The 26,606-nt window shown below is 41.0% G+C and overlaps 1 protein-coding gene across 7 annotated transcripts in view; it reads right to left on the bottom strand.

Annotated features, from left to right (window-relative positions):
• Positions 1-4,012: 4,012 nt before the first annotated feature.
• The window catches only part of LOC132833450 (PH and SEC7 domain-containing protein 3-like), a 439,179-nt gene continuing 416,585 nt past the window's right edge, over positions 4,013-26,606 (bottom strand). For all 7 annotated transcript variants that reach the window (XM_060851749.1, XM_060851748.1, XM_060851750.1 and 4 more), the window contains 4 exons: positions 26,049-26,206; positions 25,123-25,267; positions 19,435-19,578; positions 4,013-5,978 (listed from right to left, as the gene is read on the bottom strand). In XM_060851749.1, coding sequence (XP_060707732.1) covers positions 5,772-5,978; positions 19,435-19,578; positions 25,123-25,267; positions 26,049-26,206 — 654 coding nt within the window. In that variant the 3' untranslated portion in view covers positions 4,013-5,771. The remainder of the gene's footprint in view (positions 5,979-19,434; positions 19,579-25,122; positions 25,268-26,048; positions 26,207-26,606) is intronic.

Below are 26,606 nucleotides of genomic sequence, written 5' to 3'. Positions count from 1 at the left end.
GCAACATTTAAAAGGCATCTGGATGGGTATATGAATAGGAAGGGTTTGGAGGGATATGACCAAATGCTGGCAAATGGGACTAGATTTATTTAGGAGATGTGGTCAGCATGGACAAGTTGGACCAAAGTGTCTGTTTCTGTGCCGAACTCAACTCTACATTTTTGCATATTCCCAATAACCTTTCATCCACTTGGAAATCAAGAATCGAGCTGCCAATGCCTCAAAAATATTTTAAAATTCTGCAATTGCTGCTTTCTAAGAAAGGGAAATCCAAACATTCACAACCTTCCAAGTCAAAAAAAAGTTTCATCATCTCTGTTTTAAATGGGCAGCCCTACATTTGCAAAGAGTGTCCCCCAGTTTCAGAATCTCCCACAAGAGTGAGCACCTTTTCAACATTCACACAGTCAGATCCCCTCAAGATATTATATGTTTCATAAGTTCTGCAAACAAATGAATAAATTACCCCATATGCTGTTGGTATCATTGGGCAAGAGAGTAACATTGGCCAGGGATTGGGACTTCATGAAGTCATATATTCAGCAAGCTAACACAGGTATTCATTTAAGATTTCCCCATAAGCACAACACCTCCAACAGCACAATGCTGGCTTCAAAATGTTGTGGGCTATCAGTTTGAATTTGGAACTTGAGTCTAGTAACTTTTGCCTTTGAGAGTGCAGCTAACGGAGCCATGTGTACATTTTTAGGAGACAATGGGGGGGGGAATCATGGATATCTCCCCAGATGCAATTCTGTTATAAAATTGTCAAACTTTAATCCATTGTCCAACTAACTTTTTATTATATACAATAGCGTGATGTTTATTCATTAGAATGTAAATAGTATTGGAATAAAAGTACTGATTCCTTGTACAAGTGATTCCACAGAGTCAGATGAGAGCTATTGGTTTAGACATGCATATCCAATCAGAGGTGTAATTAAAGATGATCACATAGATTTCTGGAGAACTTGAATTGACTGGTGGAGTATGCAGGCATATGGAAGAATTCTGAGAAATGTGGAGTGGTACGTTTTGGTGGGATGAATGACAGGAGGTAATATGAATAAACGGTACAATTGTGAAGGCATGCAACAGCAGAAACCCATGGGCATTGATGTAGATACGCACAAGTCTTGGTGACATCAGCACAAGTTGACAAAGCTGCTTAAAAGGCATGTAAGATCTGTGTAAGCTTTTATGGGGTAGAATATGAAAGCAAAGGAGTCATGCTAAAACCTTTCTAAAATATCACCAGGAGCATTTAGTTCAATTCTAGATAACACGCTTTCCATGTCAAAGCCTCAGAGAGGATGCAGGAGAAATTGTTGAGAATTGAATAGCACCAATTCTGTGAAGAAATTGTAAATAGACTTTTATTTCAGCAGAGATTCTTAAAGAAAATTTCGATGGGGGCGTTCAAAATTTGTGATGAATTTGATAATAGTAAATAACAAGAAGCTACTTCCAGATGCAGAAAGATCAATAACAACGATAGACAATTCTAATGTGAATGGCAAAAGAAACAGGGGTGAGTACTTTTGTCTACACAGCTAGTTGTTGTGATCTGAACTGCAGCATCTGAATTGTTGAAACAGATTTAAAAGCAGCATTCCAAGGAGAATAGGATAAATACTTGAAGGGATAATACTTTCAGGGATAAGAGGAACGGAGCAATGAAGCACCATTAATTGGGCAGATCTACCATAGAGCTGGCAAATGCATGATGGGATAAACAACCCCTTTTGCTGCAGCATTCTATGATTCTAAATATTCAGAATCAAAAAGAGCCCATTTGCTTGGTTGAATCTAAGCAGGAACATTTTTGTTGCTAGGTTACAGGAGATACTTAAATTGGAAGCAATAATAAAAAAAAACCACCCGGAATTTCACAAATAAAAAAGCTAGACCAAGCAATGCTGCTTTGACCAAGATTTAGTGCCCCAATGAATCACCTATCCAGAACGTTGACATTGCAGAGAAAATCAAGCTCTTGCAGTTGATTACTATTCATTATTGACACATAAAACAAGGTAGTTTTATCATAAACACTGAACAGAGAAGTTAATTTACTTAAAACACAATTAACTGACGCACCCTTAAGTGATGTAAACTGCGTTCTGAATTCAAATGCTCAAAGTGCAGTGGTTGGGTCTTTATGGCTATTCATGTGTTATCAGTTCTGACTTTGTCCTGTATTATAATTAACTAACACATCCTGCATCAGTTGCCACAGTTTAGAAGATGGAAGAGAAAAATGCATGTAAAAGTAACAAAATTAAAAGTTGCCCAACTGAGGAGCATCACAACCTATTGTGCCCAATTGGGATTTTTTTTCTTTCTAACTAGGAAAGTCTCATTTGACTGTGTTGTAGATGCCTAAAGAATAGACTTTAAGGTCATCGGCATTTGAGACCTCAGGGGCAACTTTTCATGCAAAAGGTGGTGCGTATGTGGAATGAGCTCTCAGAAGAAGTGGTGGAGGTTGGTGCAATTGCAACATTTAAAAGGCATCTGGATGGGTATATGAACTGGAAGGGTTTGGAGGGATATAGGCTGGGTGCTGGCAGGTGAGACTAGATTGGGTTGGGATATCTAGTCAGCATGGACAAGTTGGACCGAAGGGTCTGTTTCTGTGCTGTACATCTCTATGACAGGAAAGTTCCTATTGTTTATGTATAGCATATGTTAGCGTGCAGATGCTGCAAGTAGTAAAAAAGGCAAACTGTATCTTGGCCTTCAAGTGAGTGGATTCAAGTACAGGAACAGGGATTTCCTGCTGCGATTATACAGGGCATTGGTGAGGCCACACCTGGTGCATTGTGTACAGTTTTGGTCTTATCCAAGGAAGGATTTTCTTGTGTAAGAGAGAGGTTAGCAAGGGTTAATGAAATTGATTCCTGGGTTGGCAGGATGTATGAAGAGAGACTGCATCATTTAGGACTGTATTTACTGGCATTTAGCAGAATGAGAGGAGATCTCATAGAAATCCATAAAATTCTAACTTAATAAGTTAGATGCAGGAAGGATTTTCCAGATGGTGGGACAGTCCAGAAGCAGGGATCATAACTTAGCTTAATGATATCGGGTAAACCTTTAGGACTGAGATGAGGAAAAAGCTTTTCAACTATGGACTGGTGAGCCTGTGGAATTCATTACCAAAGAAAGCGATAGACACCAAAACATTATGTTTTCAAGAAGGAAGTTGACATAACTCTTATCAGCTAAAGGGATCAAGGGATATGGGGGAGAACGGGATTAGGGCATTGAACTCAATGATCAGCCATGATCATATTGTTTAGCGGAGCAGGCTTGAGGGGTCGACTTGCCTACTCTTATCTTCTATGTTTCTAAATGCAGGTTTTATTTCCCGCTATCTGACGTGCCAAAATAGAATATTTTTTTTGCACTGATGTCTACATCAGGTTAGATGTAGGCAAAACAGCTTCAGGATGGAAATCCCTCTACTCAACCTCAACAATGCATATTTACCAAACCTTAGAATAAAAACGTACAACAGTACATTTTGCATACTAGCACCGACCACAGCTGTGGTATTTTTTAATGTACTGTTCAACCGAAGCCAGTTTTGCACAGTTGAGACCACCTGACTATCTGTTTACTTAGAGTCTTGAAACCCCATAAAGAGAAAAACTTCCATCATTTACGTTGGTTTGTGTTGAACATGTCCTTTGAAACCATGAGTGTCACATAACATCTTTTCTAATAATAGCAAAATACTACAGATGTTGGAGGTCTAAATTAAAAGGAGAAATTGCTGGAGAACCTCAGCAGATCTGGCAGCATCTGTGGAAAGAGAAACAAAGTTAACATTTTGACTCAAGTGATGCTTCTTTGGAGCCCTTTTTCTGAGACTTCTTTCGTTTGCTGGTAGAATTTCTTTTGAATTGTGCACGTGACGGCGCAAAGTGAAATGACTAAACAAGCCACTTTATAAACAAAACTCAGGAACCAATATAACATCCATTTGAATTTATTTATGAGAGCTCTTGTCTCTGAGAGAGGACTGCATGCAAAACAAGGGACATATGCAGCAGAAAGAAGACTTTCTGCATGCTATTGTACAGTAAATCTATTATATACAGACAACAAAAATAGATCCACTGAGCTATAGAAGTGAGTGAAGATGCAACGAAGTCAATAAATATCAATAATAGCACAGAGAAATACCAAGTGGCACTGGGAAGAGACACCTATTTGCACCTGAAAATACATTACTGAGCAGATACCACTTTTCACTATAAATTTCATCACAGCCTTTCATTATCTACAGATGCAGAAAGTATTAGAGGTATTCTGCAGGGCAAGAGTGAGTCGAATTCTTTATAGAAAAAAAGTGATCTTTTCACACTTGATGTGTTCAACTGAATCCGCAATCAGGCAAGTTATGTGCTCTTCACACGTGAGACCCTTATGTAACTGGTGCAGTGAGAGTTAAACTACAGCGTCATTGCAATAAAAATTCAATAACAGCAGTGGTTCTGGAGGGCAAATGCAATTTCCTACTTCAAACAAAACTATCGGATCAATTGTAATTACACTACAATACTGTCTCTTTAACCTGTCTTACAGTTGACAGAACTTGCCCAGGCATATATGCCTGGAATTATACAAAAAAATGGAAGACAAACATATATTCTTAAAAAAAATAAAAACAGGTGGTCAAGCTTTATGTATTCTGTTAAAGTGCACTATAAATACTAATCTTTAAAGATACAATCAAATAATTCAGATAGTACCTTCTATATATTTGCTATATTCTTGTCAAGGAAATATCATGTACAGGTGACAAGGTTGCCTGGGATTTACAGTGTGCTTAAAATGGAGCCTCATAAAATCATTTCAAAACAAAGTGTTTTAAAATATTTTCCTTCCAACACTGTACAGATGACAGCTTTCTGGCTCAGTAGCAGATATGGACTTGGGTGGGGATGTGCACAGAGAAAAGCATGTGCTCTGAAATGTTAAACTATCACTTGGCATGTACAGGGGAGAGACTGAGCGAGAGAAAGGGAGAGAGGAATGTCACAGTCCTCAAAGGAAGTACTGGCATGTGTGACAATCAATAATCTAGTGGGAAGGAGGGAGGAAGGGATAAGACAGTGAGGAATTTGTACGGACTATTTGCTGATTAGCAATAAACAGAAAAGCAACCAATAGCTCTTTGAAGAATATTCATTTTGTTGGTCTCCAATAAGCAACACTGTATAAAGTATTGTTTCTTTTAAAAAAACACATCCATGGAAACATTCATTTCACAACTTTCTTTGAGAGTGTTTGTTTTTAAATAATTTAAAGAATTAATAATGAGGAAAACTAAAAGGACAGCAAAGTCAGCAGCTATCTTGCTCTGATTTTGTGCACAGAAATTCAGCCAATGACAATTCTCCATTTGTGAAATGACATATATCCATTTGGCACTCGTTGATAGGGCCTCTTGTGTAAACCTCCGACTACATGACCTTCGATGGCTTTCAAAATAGCAGGCCAACAATAGGAGGCTGTCTCTTTAAGGCAATATAAAAAAAAGGCAATCTACAAACATTTGCATCAACGACCAAACAAAAATATAAAAAGCTACAGGAGTGTCTGCAAATGAAGGATTACCATATCAGTCATGTTCTCACAATTTCTGATACCAAAAGTCAACATCTAAATAATATTTTACACAAAAATATACAAGTCACAGATTGCGTCACTTGATTATGATTTGGTGGCCGAGGACTGGGAGATGATTTCCTGCTGAGAATTTAAGTCTTCTGCTTGTTGTTGGCTGTGTCAGGCCTGTAGTCTTTTCTTTCAGAGACATTGCGTTTGACTTTCGCATTTACAGCATACATCTCTTGGTTCAGCGATGGGCTGGAATGTGACTTTTTCATCCCATTACCGTCATTCTCCAAGAGCATATCTGGCCCTCCTTCCTTCAGGAGTTTAACGTATGTCTCATATCGGGTTTTCTGTAACAGAAGTTAGCATGGTAACAGCTCAGTGCAGGAAAAGAATACAACCCTTTAAACAGAGAAAGCTGCAGCCTTGAGGCCAATGATCAACTGTAACATAGGTTTGACCTTCCCACTCTATCATTAAATGCACTGCTTTCCCATTTCTTTCATAGCAACCTGTGCACTGAATTCTTTCAAACTTTGTGAGCTTTGTCAATAACGTTAGGTTAATTTTATTGAAGATACATGGGTAGAGGATAATGATTGATCCAACACATATTGAGAATATCTCTGCATAATCCTCCTGAGGATAACATTTTAATTTGGGTTTAATTTGTGATTTGATCTTTGTTACCATATCCCTTTAAGGAGCTGTTACATTCTCATTTGATTTGGTTTCAATTGGTTCATTTAAAATAATATAAAGGAGGATTCTTTAGCTCAGATGCTTGGAGATCATTCACTCCCCAGACTAGCTAGCACAATTGTTGACATGATCCCCTCTGATGGTAATATAGGGATAGTCAGATCCCAGTGTGAAATCTGACTTGTTAGGCCTCAAGTTTCATTTTTCAGTTTGGCTATCATGTTTAGAGGCTGCCGATGTATGTTTAGCAGAAGAATTCAAGTTTATTACAGAAAAAGACAAGAAAAGAAACAAAACTATACCACAAAGATCTTATCATAAACAACAAAAAGAAAGATTCAATCTTTTTCCTGGCAACAACCTTTTCAGTCACTCAATCCTGGTGAAAAATATCATTTCTATCTTCACTTTTTAATTCCTTACTCAACTGATAGAGTTAGAAGCACTTCCTTTCAGCATATTCAACCAGATACAATTTTCTCTGTCTTTTCCAGACTCACACATACAGTCAATTCTGCTATAACGTGAATTGGCTTTAACGCAGTTTAAGAATTTAGACCATTATTTGTAAACGTGAACCTTCCTTACCTGCATTGGGTGTAATGTGATTCCAACCCCATTAGTTTAAATGATGTGGAATTTGGACGATTTTCTTATAACAGTTCCATTCTCATTCAGTCTACTATCACATGATATCAGAATCAGCTGTACAGGCTAACTCACTCTCCTCTCTCTCTGAATTTGAGAGACCAAGCTCCTAGAGCTTTTCTGGTTACTGAGACTACTTATAGCTGCTGAACAGCAAATCCGCAAATTTTGCTTTCCCCTGAACTGAACCTTCTTCTCACTTCTGGCCTCTTGTTTTTTTGGGGTCACGAAAGCTCAATTTAATGAACACCTCAATTATCTCACCAGGTAGCTTCTCTGGTTCTTTAAGTTTAAATCACAGGATTTCTTCCAGTACAGAACAAATGGCCAGCACATAATGATAGAAATCACATTCCTGGTTCCACTAAACTATTAATTGCAAACCTAATACAATAACATCAATGGCAGGAATGAAGAAGGGGTTAAAATTCAACAGTATGGTCGCAACAGAGGAACGTGCAATTCTGATGTGACTGCATGTTGAGAATGGCAGTGTGTTCTGGGAATGGAATACAAATAGAAATGACATTACAAACACGCTTGGTAGAATAGGGAATAGTTAATTTGAAAAAACATGGTGAGGACATCTCAGGCATCCTATGAATAAAACATGGCAATGCACCCCTTAAAGAGTTCAAATTTTCAATTTCCCCTCATTTCCATTAAATTTAGCCTTACACTTCAACAAGAGATGGTTTTGTGGTGCAGACGGTGGCGTCCCTGCCTCTGAGTCAGAAGCCCCACATGTCCCAGTCTAGGATTTCAATATTAACCTGTAAATCACTCCAATGTGCCAACGGGAGGGAATAAGAGCAAGTGAGTCTCCTGGTCAGCTGAACTTGACATGGAGTGACGCCTGTATAGCCTCTGGCAAGCTGATCCCGGAAATACTAAGCAAGAAACCAGACAAAGGCACGCACTTTGCCTGCCGCCTGTGATGTTAGATATGGGAAAATAGCAAAGTCATCTGCAAGAGTCAGGGTGAGGAAATAAGGCAGGAATTAAGGCTGCTGGAAGAAAATATATTCACCGAACTATTATATTTCATCATAAACTGACAATGTAAATATTATTTTCTCAATTGCACTGAATATAAATGGTGTTGGTATTTTTAATGTTACCAAAGGGCTTTGTGCATCAATACCTTTATCAAGTCATCAGTCAATAATTTAATTACTGTTAAACTGAATTAAGGAGCTGTTAAGTGCATGCCAATAATACTAATGGTGATGTTTGTACATAGACTCTGCCTAAATGGTGGACTAAACCCTGTGGGATTCCCTAAAGGATAAACATTAGGTTTTTGATGCAGACAAATGCAGTGCACTATTCTTTGTTCCCTTGGGGGTGTACATCTGCTTGCTAGTCGACGGTGTGGTTGGAAGTGCCCTAAGTTACAAAGAAGTCTGTATCTTCAGAGAACAACGCTCCATCGAGCTGAAAGTCAGAGTGAGTAAGAAGGGGAAATAAACAAACATTTTCTAATAGGGTGAATAAACTGAAAAGATATTGTAGCTCCACCACACTCCCATCCTGAGCTGAATGCAGATGAAAAGTCAACTTCAATCTTTCATAATACTTGGTGCTATGAGAATAACAAATAAATATGATTTGGAGACGCCGGTGTTGGACTGGGGTGTACAAAGTTAAAAATCACACAACACCAGGTTATAGTCCAACAGGTTTAATTGGAAGCACTAGCTTTCGGAGTGCCTCTCATTCTAATGTGCTTCCAATTAAATCTGTTGGACTATAACCTGATGTTGTGTGATTTTAAACAAATAAAGAGTGACATTTACTTTTCGTGATACATTAGAATAGTTAATTCATTTTAAATAGCCTGAGAAATTAATTAATTTAAAGGAAATGAAATAATTATTTGGAAAATAATTAATTGTCACAAGCAATAATGTGAGTTGATTTGGAAACATCAGCATGGATTTGTTAAGAGCCATTTGTGTCTGAGCCTAATTGCTGGAGTTTTTTGAAAGGGTAACAGGAAGGTTCAATGATAAATGCTCCTAATATGGTGTACATGGATTTCCAAAAAAGCATTTGATACAGTGTCACATAACAAATTTATGAGCAAAGTTATAGCTCATGGAATAAAAGGAACAGCAGCAAAGTGGATACAAAAATTGGCCTAGGGACAAGAAACATGGGCACAGAGGGAACAAGTTAATGAGTATTTTTCAAGCTGGGAGAAAATTTGTAGTAGAGTTTCTGATGAGTTGGCAATATGACCCTTGCTTTTCTTAATATATACTAATGATCTAGATCATATTCATAGAATCCCTACAGTGTGGAAGCAGGCCATTCAGTCCATCGAGTCCACACTGACCCTCTGAAGAGCATTCCACGTAGACCCATCCCTGCTGTATCCCTGTAATCCTGCATTCTCCATGGTTAATCCACCTAACCTGGACACTATGGGCAATTTAGCATGGCCAAACCATCTCACCCGCACATCTGTGTCTTTTGTTTACAGGTAACAGTTTCAAAGTTTGCACCTGACACAAAACTTGGGAGCTTGGAAACTGTTAGGAGGATTCTGGAAGATCTCTTATTTCAAATGAATCAAGAATACGTAAAATGTGCATCACTTTTTGTGATTTTCCTGCATGACTGAAGAATGATTGAAACAGTATTATGCAGGTGTTCAAAGATTGTGAATGGTGCTAGATAAATGTAAGTTCTTTCACACAATCATTACAATGAGAAGGAGTCCAAAAGGCCCATCATGTTTGCACTGGTTATTTGTGCATTTTAACTGCATACCAATCTTCTGCTTTCAGAGTGGACACAATGCTCTAGCTGAGGTCTAAACAGTGTCTTATTTAAGTTTGTCATAATCTTCCTACTCAAGCACTCTTTGTTCCTATTTATCCAGCCTAGAATACAGCATTGTTTGTTAACACATCCATGTGTCTTGCCAATTTTAAGGTCTTATGCACAAATATGCCAAAATGAAGAACTTCAAAGGGACGTTGACAAGTTGATGGAGTAGTAGATGTGTGGCAGATGAAGTTCAATCTGAAGAAGTGTGAGGAGATGCAGTCTGGTGCAAAGAACATAGAGAGATTGAATGAAATAAAGAGTTCCATTTTAAAGGGTGTGCAGATTCAAAGACACCTGGGTCTGCATCATTCTTTCTCATTAACAATGACAAGACAGGTAGTTAATAAACTATATAATATTCTAATTTTCACAAACAGGGGTATCGAGTACAAGAGCAGGAAGGTTATGATGAACCTTTGTATGATACTGCTTAGACCTCACTGGAATATTGTATAATGTTTTGGGCACCACACTATAGGGAGGACAAGAAGAGTGCAGAGGAGATTTACAAGAATGATGTTCAGGTTGAGAAATTTCAATTATGAGAAAAAATTGGAGAAGATGGGGCTTTTTCCCCTTGGTGTAGTGAAGGCTGAGAGGAGATTTGTTAAAAGTTTTCAAATTCACCAAGGTTCTGTACAAAGCGGATAGGGAAAAAAAACTCTTCCAACTCATAAACCAATCGAAAACCAAAAAGAAAAGTTTTCAAATGCTTTGAAAAAGAAACAAATACAAGATTAGAAAATAATTTCTTGACACGGTGAGTAGTTAAGGCGTGGAATGCACTGCCTGGAAGTTTGGAGGAAGGTTCAATTGAAGCATTGAGCAGGATGACTGTTTCTATGTAAGCAATGGGCACTCTATTAAAATGCGCAGGGAACCGGTGCAGACCCAATGGGCTGAATGGCCTCTGGCTGCACCATAACAATTCTGTGAAAGTGTGTGTAATTATTCATAAAAGTTCATAACCTTTATTGAATGCACATATAGTCCCAATTCAATTATTTTTCAATTATGCAGGAAAACCGCCAAAAGAATTGCAAACTGCAGTGTTCTTCATTAATGTAAAACTGAGATTCTGTTGAATCTGGAGTCACTCATAAGCAATCTCAAAGTCCTATGCAGCCTGTGATATCCATAGGTAGCATTTGGCAGTCTTGTAAACGCTCTCTTAGGCATCAGCTTAAGCTCTTTATTTCAGGAAAAAAATATACTCTTCAGCAACAGTCTGTATTTATATATAGTGTGTCGCATAATAAAACATTTCAATGCACTTCGACGGGGCACTTTTGAACAAAAGTCATAAAAATGGATCTAAGGGCATAAAACCAAATGTTAGGTCAAGCTTTAAGGAGTGCTTGAAAGCAAGTTAAGGAGGTAGAATTATTTATGGAGGAAATAACAATGCAGACAGCTGAACCAATGGCCACCAATGGTGGAGCAATTAAAGCAGGGATGTTCAAGAGGTCAGGATTAGAGGTGATTATCTGAAACAATTGTCTCACTGTAAAAGTCTATCAAGGAGATTTCAAAGAATAAGTATTTTAAGGTCAAGAAAGTTTGGCTTAGCGATAAAAGACTGAGTCAAAGAGTGTGGCGCTGGAAAAGCACAGCCATCAGACAGCATCCAACAAGCAGGAGAATCAACGTTTCAAGCAAAAGCTGTTTGTCAAGATGAAGAGCTTATGCTCAAAACGTCAACTCTCCTGGCCCTCAGGTGCTGCCTAACCTGCTGTGCTTTCCAGCACCACACTCTTTGACTCTGATCTTCAGCATCTGCAGTCCTCACTTTCTTCCACAGAAAAATAACGGTTTGGTATGAATTAGGACCTTGGAATAATGCTCCCTCTGAGCTGCACGAGCCGCTGGGAAACTCCACACACATTGATCCATCAGTCAATGAATGCTTTCTGCTTTCAGAAGCTTCTATCATGCATGCACCTTGGAGACCCTTGCAGTGGCAAAGCCAAATTACAGGGAGCACTGATTAGGAAGCGAGTGTTAGAGGACCTCAGATATATGGCTTATCCAATATAACCAGCTCCATTTATTGCTGTCTCAGAGTGTCACAACAACATAGGCATATAAATCTTTGTAATTCCGGAGTTTAAAACTTTATTGGCGAACATGGGTAGAGTTGCTTCAGAACTACGGTGAAATTGCGATGAGACTTGTTGAACAGCAGCACATAAAGCAGGAAGAGATTTATCAGAACTAACTCTCCCTGACTGTACAAAGTCAGGTCCTTGAAAGGTGTAAAAAATAGAGACAAATGAAGACTTTTTTCACATATTTGCTGCTTTGTTGTATTTTCAGGCTTTTAAATAGGAACCTTCTTGGCTGTCTTGCAGCCTCCTTTAACATGAATTTAATGGATGGACCCCCAGTTATTCAACTTAGCATGGTTTTACTATGGAACATAGAACAATACAGCACAGAACAGGCCCTTCGGCCCACGATGTTGTGCCGAACATTTGTCCTAACTTAAGCACCTATCCATGTACCTATCCAATTGCCGCTTAAAGGTCACCAATGATTCTGACTCTGACACTCCCATAGGCAGCGCATTCCATGCCCCCACCACTCTCTGGGTAAAGAACCTACCCTGACCTCTCCCCTATACCTTCCACCCTTCACCTTAAATTTATGCCCCCTTTGTAACACTGTTGTACCCAGGGAAAAAGTCTCTGACTGTCTACTCTATCTATTCCCTTGATCATCTTATAAACCTCTATCAAGTCACCCCTCATCCTTCGCCGTTCCAATGAGAAAAGGCATAGCACTCTCAATCTATCTTCGTACGACCTATTCTCCATTCCAGGCAACATCCTGGTAAATCTCCTCTGCACCCTCTCCAAAGCTTCCACATCTTTCCTAAAATGAGGCGACCAGAACTGCATACAGCACTCCAAATGTGGCCTAACCAAGGTCCTGCACAGCTGCAACATCACCTCACGACTCTTGAATTCAATCCCTCTGCTATGTACAGAAAGTACACAACTACAAAAGGCCATTTGAACAAACTAATCTATATGTGTTTTAAATTAATTTATAGGATAGTGGTGTCACTGCTGGATAAGCATTTACTGCCTATCTCTAATTTCCCTTGAGATTGCCTCAAGAATGTGCTGAGATGCCTTCTTAAATGGCTGCCATCCAAGTCCAGTATGCGGACCCACAATGTCATTATGAGAGGGATATCCAGAATTTTGGTATCAGTGTTCAAGCCCCATTCTATCCAACACATCTTATCAACTTTGCCAGGAGATTCAGTTGTCCCTCGACACAGCTGAATAGAGGGCATGGGGTGTGTATGAACAAAGAATAGTACAGCTTAAAAACAGGCTCTAAAACTCACCAAGACTGTGCCAACACATGACGTCTTTCTAAAATAAAGTCCATTCACCTCCATGTCGTCCATATTCCTCTCTTCCCTGCCTACTCATATATCTTGTCAAAAAAGGCATCAAAACGTCAAAATAAGAAAAAATACATATGGAAAACAAAAGCCAGAGGTAGGTCACTAAAACAGGAAGTGACTAATTATTTTGGTTTCAGGATTGAGAATGGAGAATATGGTAACACTTCCAACTCTCAGATCCATTATGTGGTCGACAACAGAACATGATATTTCTCAGGAAAGAGTACCTCGGAATGACCCACAATGGTTCCTTGCTATTTCCCCAATTGCTTTTTACAAGTTTTCAATTTGGTGCACTGAATGAAGTGTAGTTGCATTCTATAAACATATTTCCTGCCCTTACATTTAGCAGAATGGATGATTGCCAGAAGTGGAAATAACGGTACACACAATTCGACAGACAAAGCATCAGATTTAAAGCAAAGTAATTTAGCTACAACCAAAATCCTGAAATGAATTTTTCAATATCGATATGTAATGCTGCCCTGAGCTCAACCCTTTACTTTTATATTTTAAGCCCAATCAAAGTGGCTTTAGACAATCAACATTGTTAATGAAATCAGTATTTCAAGCTGGAGGGTAATTCCTTTGAGGCTAACTTTTAATTGAAGGAGCAGGGGGTGGAATTAAGCACAATTCTTTATTGCAAATTCTGCAATGGAGCCTTTGACACGTAGCAGTCTGAAGAGAAGTGTAAAGTCATCAAGCTGAAGAGAGCAGATTGCAGTGCCTGATGAGTCTTTTGACAAACTGTTTGCTCTAAACATCTCACGGTGTTGTGTCAAGAACTTGAAGACAAGTTTATACAGTATGGAAACACTGGTGTTTACTCCTTTGCTCAGTAATAAATAAATTGTCTGCTTCACGAATAAATTTTGACAGATAATTTCTAATCAAACACCAGCCTTCTCGCAGCTCCCAGTCCAACGCTTCAAGTCTTTTTCTGCACTGGGGAACTCCCGCATTGTACTTTTCACCTTGCCATTCAGCTTTCTATCCTAAAGGTCTCCTGAAAAAGATTTAGCTTCACCTGAAATCTCTTTCCACCTTACTCTTACTCCGTGTGTGTGTGTGTGTGTGTGTGTGTGTGTGTGTGTGTGTGTGTGTGTGTGTGTGTGTGTGTGTGTGGAGTGGGGAGGTAGATAGAGAAACCTACCAAGACTTTCCTGAAAGGGTGCAGATCAGCAGCTTGAGAGTGTGCTGCTGGAAAAGCACAGCAGGCCAGGCAGCATCTGAGGAGGAAGAGAATTCTTGACCTGCTGTGCTTTACCAGCACCACACTCTCAAATCTGATCTTCAGCATCCGCAATCCTCACTTTCTCTTAGCAGGTCATCAGTTGTGAGTGGACAAAGAGATGCCCAAAAGGTACGCAACTTAGGAATCCATTGTCTTTGTCCATTTCTCTACCAAGAGATATTCCTGATCTGGGTTTCCTGAGACTTACCCATCAGCTGGCAAGTCTTTGCGAGCTTTTAACATTAAAAAGCCCTCTCCATTTCACTCTTCTGGAATTTGCATCAAGCTGTCAGCATGCAGAGGAGGTCCAGTTGCTAAAATATCCCATCAGCTTAAATCTGGATGTTTGTATGTGCACTTTACACTCCTCCTGCCCTCCCCAATGCAAAAGCCCTCTAGGAATAACAGGAAGTAGAAGCAGCAGCATGCAATCTAGCCCTTTAGGCACACTCTGCCCTTTAACATGATGTTAGAAGATTAGAGTCGAGAGTGTGGCGCTGGAAAAGCACAGTAGGTCAGGGAGCATCCAAGGAGCAGGAGAATCGACGATTTGGGCATAAGCCCTTCTTCAGGAATGTTTGATGAAAGGCTCTCGATTCTCCTGCTCCTTGGATGCTGCCCAACCTGCTGGACTTTTCTAGCATCACACTCATGGCTGATCTCATCCTGGTTCTGGATTAGTGATGCTGGAAGAACACAGCAGTTCAGGCAGCATCCAAAGTGCAGCGAAATCGACGTTTCGGGCAAAATCCCTTTGAAGGGCTTTTGCCCATAACGTCGATTTTGCTGCACTTTGGATGCTGCCTGAACTGCTGTGCTCTTCCAGCACCACTAATCCAGAATCTGGTTTCCAGCATCTGCAGTCATTGTTTTTACTTCGTTGATCTCATCCTGGTCTCAACTTCACTTTCCTGCCTGTTCCCCATAGCTCTTTGCCCCGCTTCTCATCAGAACCAAAACTATTTCTTTCTTGATTCTGTTGATTGATTCTGCCTCCATTGCACTCTGGGACAATGAGTTTCACAGATTTACGACCCTCTGAGAGAAGTAGTTTCTCCTCATCTCAGTTTTGAACCTACCACCTCTCGCTAAAAGCAGTATTCTCAGCATCTCTGTTGCCAACTACCACAGTGACAACAGAGGAATGGGAAGTGGACTGTGACTGTATGAAGGCGAAAGTGAGGACTGCAGATGCTGGAGATTAGAGTCAAGAGTGTGGAATTCCTGATGAAGGGCTTTTGCTCGAAACATCGATTTTCCTGCTCCTCAGATGCTGCCTGACCTGCTGTGCTTTTCCAGCACCACAACCTCAACTGTGACTGCATGAAGTAACATCCCACTACCAGGGCACAGTAAAAGGAATTTGAACATTTGGTATTGTTCAAGGGAAAAGTAATTTGGGAGAGATGGGAATAGGGGTCTACCAGTGGGCAGTTTAACATCACATGATGAAATCTAAACTATTCCTAAGAAAACACATTTGTATTTTCTCAACAGTTTACAGGTACCATATTGTGCTAACTCCTCCAGATCAAATGTCTGGCCATGAGTTATTCCAACCAGCAGCAGGAAGGTTGTAGGCCACCATTAATTGAAAATGCAGCTGAAATCTAGACAAATCAAAAGGAGGAAACTCTTTATGCCTGGGAACATGAAAGGAGTGAGCATCCAGTCATTGCCTTTTCAAAGGCCATAGGCACAGGCTAAAAAAGAGGGTGCGATGGCCTCAGAAATAAATTAGATGTATGAATAGGAAGGGTTTAGAGGGATTTGGGCCAAATGCTGGCAAAATGGGACTAGATTAGTTTCGGATCCGAAGTGTCTGTTTCCGTGCTGTACATTTCTATGACTCTATGGCAGAGAGTGAAATCTTCCTACATTAATGAAGGAGTGGTCTCAGTGGTGCATGGGCTATACTAAACAAGATGGACCGGATAAACACTGAATATTGCTTCACAATTAGAGTCATAGAGATATACAGCATGGAAACAGACCCTTCGGTCGAACCCGTCCATGCCGACCAGATATCCTAAATTAATTAGTCCCAGTTGTCAGCATTTAGCCCATTTCCCTCTAAACCTTTCCTATTCCTTACCATCCAATGCCTTTTAAATGCTGTAATTGTACCCGCCTCCACCACTTCCTCTGGCAGCTTATTCCATACACACACCACCCCCTGCATGAAAAAGTTGCCCCTCAGGTCCCTTTTAAATCTTTCCCCTTTCACCTTAAACTTATGCCCTCTAGTTTTAGACTCCCCCAACCGAGGGAAAATACATTGTCAATTCACTCTATCTGTGCCCCTCATGATTTTATAACTCTCTGTAAGGTCACCCCTCAGCCTCTGATGCCCAGGGAAAACAACCTCTGCCTATTCAGCATCTCCCTATAGCTCAAACCCTTTTAAAGAAAAGGACAGAAGTGAGGGAACTGCACATTTAGTTGGAAACTCAGTTAAAAAAAAATCGTAAGAGTGTTGACTGGAATAATTTTCCACAACAGAAGCAGAAAGATGAAAAATAATCAAGAAGAGACAAGATGCTGCACTGAAGGGACTTCAGCCATACAAGCAATGGGCTACAGTGAGGAAATATCACTTCAGCAGCACTGAATTATTCATAACTCTCACACTCCTGCTCCCTGGAGGTACGAAAGGCAAAGTCATCAGTGTCCTTGTGGACCAGAGGGATACTCTCGTAGTAAAGGGAGAGAGAGACAACTAATGGCAATGGCAATGTAAACCAAGGGTCACCACAATGCAGATGAGGGAAGAGATTGACAAGCAGACTCCCTCATGATAACCACAACCAGCATGAGTGAGTGAAGCCCCCACACTCTCGAGAGTGTGGCGCTGGAAAAGCACAGCCAGTCAGGCAGCATCTGGGGAGCAGAAGAATCGACATTTCAGGCATAAGCCCTTCATCAAGAATGACACAGGAATGTTGGAGTCACTCTGCCTCATGAACTAGCCTTCCAGCCAACTGAGCTAACCAACCACCAATACACAGTTTCAAACAAAATGGAATCAGAGTGCCACTGGGTCAAAGCAGGCACAGTTGGAACTCAATTCCCAATTTAAAATTGCACCTGTTCCGTCCTTATTTTTGTACTTCAATTCAAATACTTATACCTACAGTTGGGATGGACAATTTCTAAGTAAATCTGTCACAGTGTGATTGCAACTTTCTTCCAATAGTGCCACTGCAACATCTCCTGGGAATGAAGGTACAATACAGCTGAAAGATTTGTAAATGTGGAAGCATATGTTCTCAATGAGAAGGGTATTGTGGGCAAGGCTGTGTTGCCACAGAAGTGAAAATGCATTAGCAATGGTCAGTTTCTCATAACTCAGCATCTTATTAACATACAAATTAAGAGCCACTTGACCTCTAAAGTCTACTTCGCTATTCAATAAGATAATGGCTAAACTGGTTACTCCACATTTCTGCCTACTTTTCAGATTAGATTCCCTACAGCATGGGAACAGGCCTTTTGGCCCAACCTGACACTCCACAAAGTAACCCACCCAGATCCACTCCCCTACATTTACCCCTGAATAATGCAGCTAACACTATGGGCAATTTAACATGGCCAATTCACATAATCTGCACATCTTTGGACTGTGGGAGGAAACCCACACAGACACGGGGAGGATGTACAAACTCCACAGAGTCAGTCACCTGAGGCTGGAATTGAACCCAGGTCCCTAGCATTATGAGGTGGCAGTGCTAACTACTGTGTCACCGTGCTGCCCAATACTCTGATAAGCTTTCTCCCCTTCCTTATCAGGAATCTCTCCATCTCTACCTTAATAATATTCAAAGACTTTGCTTCCACCAACTTTTGAGAGAGTTCTTCATGATAGGAATGAAGATAGCCGGAAGCTGATTGAGATTCAAGATGTTTGATACAAAATGTATAACAATTCAAACAAGCCACATGAGAAGTCACTAAACAAGCTGCCAATTTGATGGTTGCTGGTGACACAGGAAATCGTCTTCAAAGACAAAAAAACATACTTGAACAATATTATCATTCAAAATCACAGAGTGCATCACAGCCAGGATAACATGGTTAGCAAACTGCCAGAATAAACGGTACCGTGTAATGAGAACTGTGGCAGAAGAAGATCAGATCAGATTCCCTACAGTGTGGGAACAGCCCCTACAGCCCAACCAGTCCACACCAACCCTCCGAAGGGTAACCCACCCGGTCCCATTTCCCTCTGAATAATATACCTAACACTATGGGCAACTTAGCACAGCCAATTCACCTAACCTGCACATCTTTGGACTGTGGGTGGAAACCAGAGCAAACTCGCACAGACACGGGGAGAATGTGCAAACTTTGCACAGATAGTCACCTGAGGCTGGAATCGAACCTAGGACCCTGGTGCTGTGAGGCAACAGTGCTAACCACTGAGCCACCGTGCTGCTCCAAAGAAGTGCTCATATTATTGGGAGCAAGTCCACATGCACAACATGCATACAAAAGAACTGCTAGAAGGAAATATATGAAGAAAAATAATCCCAAAGTTTCACTTGAACCAAGATTTGCATTTTATTTAGCACCATTCCCATAGTAACAATGTCCCATGACACAAAAGTATTGAACAAGATTTGACTTTGATCTGTGCGAAGAACTATTAAGACAGATAACCAAAAGTGAGATCAAAGAGATAGGTTTTACGAAATGGCATTATGAATCAGATCAGCACAGGTTTGGGAAGGAAATTCTAAAGCTTGGGAGGGATGAGGCAATGGCTGACAACGATGGAGCAGTGATGGTTGTTGAGCTGTGTTGCTGAAGATTTCTGACTGGCAGTGCAATGATCAATGCGACAATGCCACACATTGAAAAACGTCGCCTTTCTAATCTGCTGTCTCCGCTGTTTCTAAACACAATTATATATAGCTACAGTGGAAGGAATGAGTGCACAAAAACTTTTGCCAAACCCTACCTCAAACTCCAGGTAGTGTTCCTTCAGTCTGTACTCATCAATTTCCTTCGCTTTGACTTTCTTGTCTGGAGGGTAGGAGCGGTGTTCAGTGAGCTCAGTGGAAATCTGTTTTAGCTTGGCCTCATGTGACTTCAGCTGGTCCTCCTGAAACCAAAGTTGTTGCAAATGCATTATGAAAATAAACTGAGCTAAAAGCAAGTTTCAAGTTTTTCACAACAGCGATTTTCTTTTGGAAAGGCAATTCCTCATCCAGGCACAGAGTTTTACAAAGTCGCTATGATTCTTTACTTGATCACCAATGATCACTGAAATCCACACCTGGTGAGGTCCTTCAGCGCCAAACAAAGGCATGGGAAATCATGTCTCACAAACTTGATTGAGTTTTTTTGAAGAAATAACAAAGAAGAATGATGAGGGCAGAGCAGTAGATGTGATCTATATGGACTTCAGTAAGGTGTTCAACAAGGTTCCCCATGGGAGACTGGTGAGCAAGGTTAGATCTCATGGAATACAGGGAGAACTAGTCATTTGGATACAGAACTGGCTCAAAGGTAGAAGACAGAGGGTGGTAGAGGGTTGTGGAGTGCCACAAGGATCGGTGCTGGGCCCTCTACCTTTTCTCATTTACATAAATGATTTGGATGTGAGCATAAAAGGTACAGTTAGTAAGTTTGCAGATGACACCAAAATTGGAGGTGTAGTGGACAGCGAAGAGAGTTACCTCAGATTACAACAGGATCTGGACCAGATGGGCTAATGGGCTGAGAATTGGCAGATGGAGTTTAATTCAGATAAATGTGAGATGCTTCATTTTGGGAAAGCAAATCTTAGCAGGACTTATACACTTAATGGTAAGGTCCTAGGAAGTGTTGCTGAACAAAGCGACCTTGGAGTGCAGGTTCATAGCTCCTTGAAAGTGGAGTCGCAGGTAGATAGGACAGTGAAAAGACGTTTGGTATGCTTTCCTTTATTGGTCAAAGTATTGAGTACAGGAGTTGGGAGGTCATGTTGCAGCTGTTCAGGACATTGGTTAGGCCACTGTTGGAATATTGCATGCAATTCTGGTCTCCTTCCTATTGAAAACATGTTGTGAAACTTGAAAGGGTTCAGAAAAGATTTACAAGGATGTTGCCAGGGTTGGAGGATCTGAGCTACAGGGAGAGGCTGAACATTTTCCTTCATTTTTATTTTCCTTCAGTCCCAATGCAAAGGTGTTTAAATGATGAAAGGTTTGAAGCAACAGGATTTGCTTTAATGGTCTGGATGAAGTTTTTAAAAAATTGTTTCATCAGACGTGGACATCGCTGGCAAGGCCAGCAACTGTTGACCATCCCTCAGTACTCTTGATCAGAGAGGCTTGCTAGAGCCATTGTAGGGAGCAGTCAAGAGTTAGCCAGATTTCTCTCAAACTAGAGTTCACATGTAGGCCAGACCAGGTAAGGATTTCACTCCCTAAATGACATGAGTGAACTAGATGCCATTTTACAACAACTGATGATAATTTCATGTGCCCCCTTTGCTGAGGTAACTTTCATATTCCAGATTTATTAATCGTATTTAAATTCCTCTGGGTGTCATGAACCCATGTTCATATCAGATCTTGGGCGCTCTGGGATGACAACACCATAGGCTGAACACTTCCAATTCATTAGCTTGGGCAAGTGGATTTTCTCTTCATTGGTATTATGCGTTGAATGAAGTTTAAAATCAATCAGTTGGGTAAACAGCAGGGCAGGGGGTCTAACTAGATCAATCTTTAAATGAGCTGTCATGGGACCAAGGGGCTGAATAGCCTCCTTTCATATCTCAAGATCCTATGGAAAGAGCTGGCTCATCTAAAAAGTGATCCTGGTATTTCAAGAACTTTGCTCCTTATTTTCCCTTATGCTCTTTTTAAGATTCCACCCCTTTGAGTCTAATCTTCCAATACATTGGCATCTTGACATAGCATGTTTTCAGAGGTGATAGTTCATCGAATGCCCTATTTGAAATGTTACCAGGTTCCCAAGGAATGCAATACTTAATGGTCACTCCTTACTTTGGGTCCCACTCACTGAGTACCACATTCTAGACAGATTGTACTTTTCCAGGCAGTCATCTAGTTTTCTAGTCAGGGGTCCCTGTCCTCCACCAGCAACCCTCACCCACCATCCCACCTCTCCCTCCACCCTCACATCATACAGACTTTCCGTCATATAAAATGAAAAAAAAACACTCATTATCCACACCACGCACGTCAGCAGTGAGCTGGAAACAGTGCACAGCGCAAATTAATAAATGTCAGCATAAAAATAGTACACAGAGAAAAGGCAGGGCCAGGATTGTACTGCAGAGACAGGGATTTTATTATTAGATCAGTTCCCTTATCTTTTAGGTACAGCTGGTAGCTGTAGATGCACTTTGTATTGCAATACTGGAAAAATTCTCACATTGCTACGTCAAGATATGTTTCCATGGCAATACCGTATGTTGAATTCATGGAGGCAGGTAGGAAATAGAGAGCAACTCAACTGGTATCAACACTTAATATAGCAGCATAGCTCAAAATGCCAACATTCCTGTCACTATTGAGAACTGAGGAAGTAGCAATGGGTAATACTAGAGCTTGCATTGAGTTTCAAGGCTTACCAGTACGGGTACTACATAACATTACTGTACTGGTATACACTACCTGTTTCCCAGAGAGGAGTGTTAGTACACGAAGGAAAGCCGGGTGAATCAAAACTGGAAACATTTATCTTAAAATTTAGCAGAATTTAGCCGTTGCAGGAGCAGATGAGGGAGGCGATGAGAAGGAGCATGTTGGCCCTGGAAAGATACTCGTTCCCATTAGATTCAACAATTAGATTCTGGGCAAGGAAGTCCATTATGGACATTCCTGACTCATCAGTAATCAAGACCCTTCATGATCAGTTAATGGCTGATTAGCTGCCTCCCCGATAGGTGGGAAAGGTGGCCAGTATCACAGTGGGAAAACCATGGCGACATGCCCTGCCAGATCAGAATGGACAAAGTCAGAAGTCTCACTCCAGTCCAACACTGGCACCTCCACATCAGGATTACAATGGGGAAGGGGAGTTCCAATTCGGGATAGAGACACAGATGACGGTTAGGAGGCAGCAAGAGAGCGTGGCCTCTGAACACCACCCCTCTGCCCTCACCTTTGAACCTTCACCCCATCCCCCGATTCCCCTTTCCCCATGACAATATGATAAAAATGACTTACTTTTGTGTTATTGGATTCCCCTGAGGGGTCCAGGTCCAGAGGGCATAGATTCAGAATTAAAGGGTACTGATCTAAGACTGAGGCAAGGGGGAATTTTTTCTGTCAGAGGGTTGAGATTCTTTGGAACTCCTTCCACAGAGAGCTGTGGGGGCAGAGTCCTTGAACATGAAGACAAATATATTTGTGATCAGTCTGGAAATCAAGGGTTATGGGGAAAGGGTAAGAAAGGGATGCAAGGAACATCAGATCAGCCGGGATTCTATTGAATAGTGGAGCAACGGCCAAATGGCGCAGCCCTGTCCCTGTTTCTTATGGTCTTATGGAGTATGCCTCAACCAGTGGACCTTAGGACCCAGAGGTGTTCTGCACCCTGATTGTCAAGAAGCTGCCTGCCAACGACATCTGCCTGAGTGGCTAAAAAAAAACACCTAGTTCTTGATTGGTCAGTGATCAGGTGAATTAGCTCAGTTCTGGTGATGGCAAATTAGTTACCTCGGGGTGAAAGTGGGTACTGCAGATGCTGGCGATTAGATCCAAGATTAGAGTAGTGCTGGAAAAGCACAGCAAGTCAGGCAACATCTGAGGAGCAGGAAAATCAATGTTTCAGGCAAAAGTCTTCATTAGGAATGATTCCTGATGAAAGGCTATTGCCTGAAGTGTCGATTTTCCTGCTCCTTGGATGCTGCCTGAACTGGTACGCTTTTCCAGCACTACTCTAATCTTGACGCAAATTAGTTACCACCCGATGCCCCTGCCCCCACACATGGAAATAATATGGGCAAGTTCTACCCTTTCTTATCGATGGCCTTATATAGAATCGTGGTTACAATGTGGACAATAAAGGTTGAGATGGGGAAGTCAATACTGATGAAAGGTCATGAATCTGAAATGTTTGTTCTTTTCTCTCTCACTCAACAGCTGCTGCTGTTTTGGTTACAGTAAACCATTGGGCCAAAGGACCTGTTTCCACTCTGTATAACTCTATCATTCCACAGGGGTTTGGACTAATGATTTAGAGGCAATTCCCACCATAGCCACTGGTAATGAAAATTCAGAGACTGGCAGCAATTCCCCATGCACAGATAAACATTTTGAGACTCGGCCATTCTCAACGCTGACAGGCAGCAAGAAGCCTGATTGGAAGAAGTTAAAATGCAGGAGAATTAATGGAGCCATATCATTCTTCAAATGTTGTCTAATCCTAATTTTATCCTCAATCATGTAAACACTGCTAACCATCCAAAGACATGGTAATGCAGTCTACACTTATATATTTAACAAACACAGAGAACCGTTCTGAAGATGATTCACACTGGACTCAAAATGTTAACAAGTTTCTCCACTGACGTTGCCAGACATGCTCAGCTCCTCGAGCATTCTCAGTTTTTGTTTCAGATTTCCAGCATCTGCAGTAATTTACCTTCACTCAACTGCCATCACATTAATCAGATTCTGAAGTACTGTGAGTGAGCAAAACACTCAAGTGGATGCGATCAAGGTCTCAGCTCTGGCTTATTATCTGGAATGAGTTCATAATCTACGATATTGCATGTGCTAGGGCCAGGATTAGTTTCAAAATAAGGTTAAGTCATTTCAGCTGAGGTTCGGAGGAATTTCTTCACATGTTGAGAACGGGGAATCTTTAGAATTCTCAGCCCTGGAAGGATGGGGAGGCCTGGTCTTTGAGTCTGTTTAACAGATTGATTCATTTCCAGATATGAAAAAGACTAGAAGGGATATGAGATTTGTGAGAGGGAATGATTTTAAGATAGAAGATCAAACGTGATCTTGTAGAATGGCAGTGAAGGCTCAGGGAAGAGAATCCTGATCACATTTCCTATGCCTGGAGATGGGAGTGAGGAAGGGTGAGATGTAAAGGCCTTTATAATTGGTTCAAATACTCCTGAAGACAAGTAGAACAGTAAAGATAATAGGTGACATTTTAACACGTTAAGGTACAAGTACATTTTCACCTATGGAGATGTAATCGTCTACAGAAGAACACATCAGAAGTAGGATCAGGCACAGATGATATGCCCCCTTAGCCTCACTCCAGTATGATCCTGTCCAATCTTCCAATCATCTCCAAATTTCTGCCTATTCCTCATATTCACCAATTCCCAGAGAGATCAAAATTCTATCTATCTCAGGCTTAAATGTATCCAATGATGAAGCATCAAAACCCTCCAGATTCACAGCTCACTGGGTAAGGAAATCCCTCCCCACTTCACTCAGACATAACTCTGTCCCTTCTCACTGGCAAACACAACATTGGGGACACCTCTCCCTCCTTAGATGGCAAAGAAGGCTGTGACTGTGTTCCATCAGATATTTGTGAAGACACTGAAGTAAGTCAACCTCCACTTTACACTACGGTTTTATTAACTGTAAAACTCCTCATAGAAGGAAGGGTTAGAAGTCAAAGGTGGCTTTATGTTGACGTGTGCAATGTGACTTCTTACCTGCGTCATTTTAGTGGTGGTAGCTGGCAACAGGGGGCGGCTAAACCTCTTTTGTGAGCCAATAGCAGCTGGAAATGGAGGGGCAGAGAACGTGGCGGCTACTAGGTTCATTTTATTTATCCAGGATTCCATTTCTTCAGGGCTTCTGAAAATGAATGAACATGCAGATAGTTAAAGCAAAATAAAATGAATACTATTAAGTCTCATGATGGTGGAACTGACTTGAAGAGCAAACATCAAGGTGGGGTCTTTTCTAACCTTTCTGCCAAATCTCTCTCTTTGACAGTTGCTGCATAATATTTTGGAACTGAATCACTGCATGCCTTATCTCTGAGTGTACCAAATTCTGCAATTATTTTGGAGCTATTATAGTCACTGACAATAAAGGAACTTTGGGATTGATAACTGGTCTGTAAAGGTGGATATCTACCGATTACAATTATACAATTTCTTTCACCTTTATGAAGGCTTTTGCGGTGCAGTGGTAGAGTCCGTACCACTGGGCCAGGAGACCCAGATTCAAGTCCCACCTGCTCCAGATTCATGTCATAAACATCCCAGAACAGGGTGATTGGAAAATACCAGCAATTACTCACTCTCATCGGGATCCTGCCCCACTAGCTACCTGACGAAGGGGCAGTGCTCCGAAAGCTGGTGCTTTCAAATAAACCTTTTGGACTATAACCTGGTGTTGTGTGATTTTTAATCTCATCCGAAATGGAAAATGAAAGATCAGAATGGGTTCCTAGCCCTGCTCATTGAACACAGGGTTGGAGAATGTTACAGTGCAGGAGGCCATTCAGCCAATTGAGTTGATGTTGGCACATTTGGACAAGGAACTGCTACTGCCCCCAATATGTTGATCTCTTCCTTGCATTCCTCTCCCTCCCTCCCCATCCCGTCAATCACTCAGAAAGAACACCTACTGTGCTTGAAAAAGGAAGACTCTCCAGTCGGCAGTCTTCAACTTCAGAACATTGGGTTTCTTCTCATACTCAGTCGCTTTTATTGCCAGTGCGTGGTGTATGCTGACCGCATTTTTTAAATCCTCTTCAGACAGATTTTTTTCCGGTTTATATTCATCCTTTGGAGGAAACAGACAAAATTTTGGGAAGTCACCGGGTGTCATTTAGTACATCTCAAGATTAGGGAGCTTGTCTGGGAAATGGTAGAATTGGGGGATAGGATTGGGATTGGTTTTGCCTGAGGGTGTAAGAGGCAAATTCAACGAGTTTAACCAGCTTGTTCCCCACCCTTGCTAATTACCTTCGCTGTACCACACCTACTGAGAATTTCACTCATGGTTAATTGTATTCCATTGCACCACAAATTTTGCTCCAAAAAAATATTATTTATACAGAGAATAGATAGAGACGTCTACTGTGATAGCAAGTTAAACCCACAGGTTGACATTTGACATTAGGTTCCTGCTCACTTCTCAATGGCAACACTTCCCAATGTAGCAAGATAGAACCATGAGGACC

The sequence above is a fragment of the Hemiscyllium ocellatum genome, chromosome 36 (genome assembly GCF_020745735.1).
Source record: "Hemiscyllium ocellatum isolate sHemOce1 chromosome 36, sHemOce1.pat.X.cur, whole genome shotgun sequence".
In the NCBI taxonomy this organism is placed as follows: domain Eukaryota; kingdom Metazoa; phylum Chordata; class Chondrichthyes; order Orectolobiformes; family Hemiscylliidae; genus Hemiscyllium; species Hemiscyllium ocellatum.
Note: the sequence above shows the minus strand (reverse complement) of the source record. Positions and strands in the feature narration are given on the sequence as shown.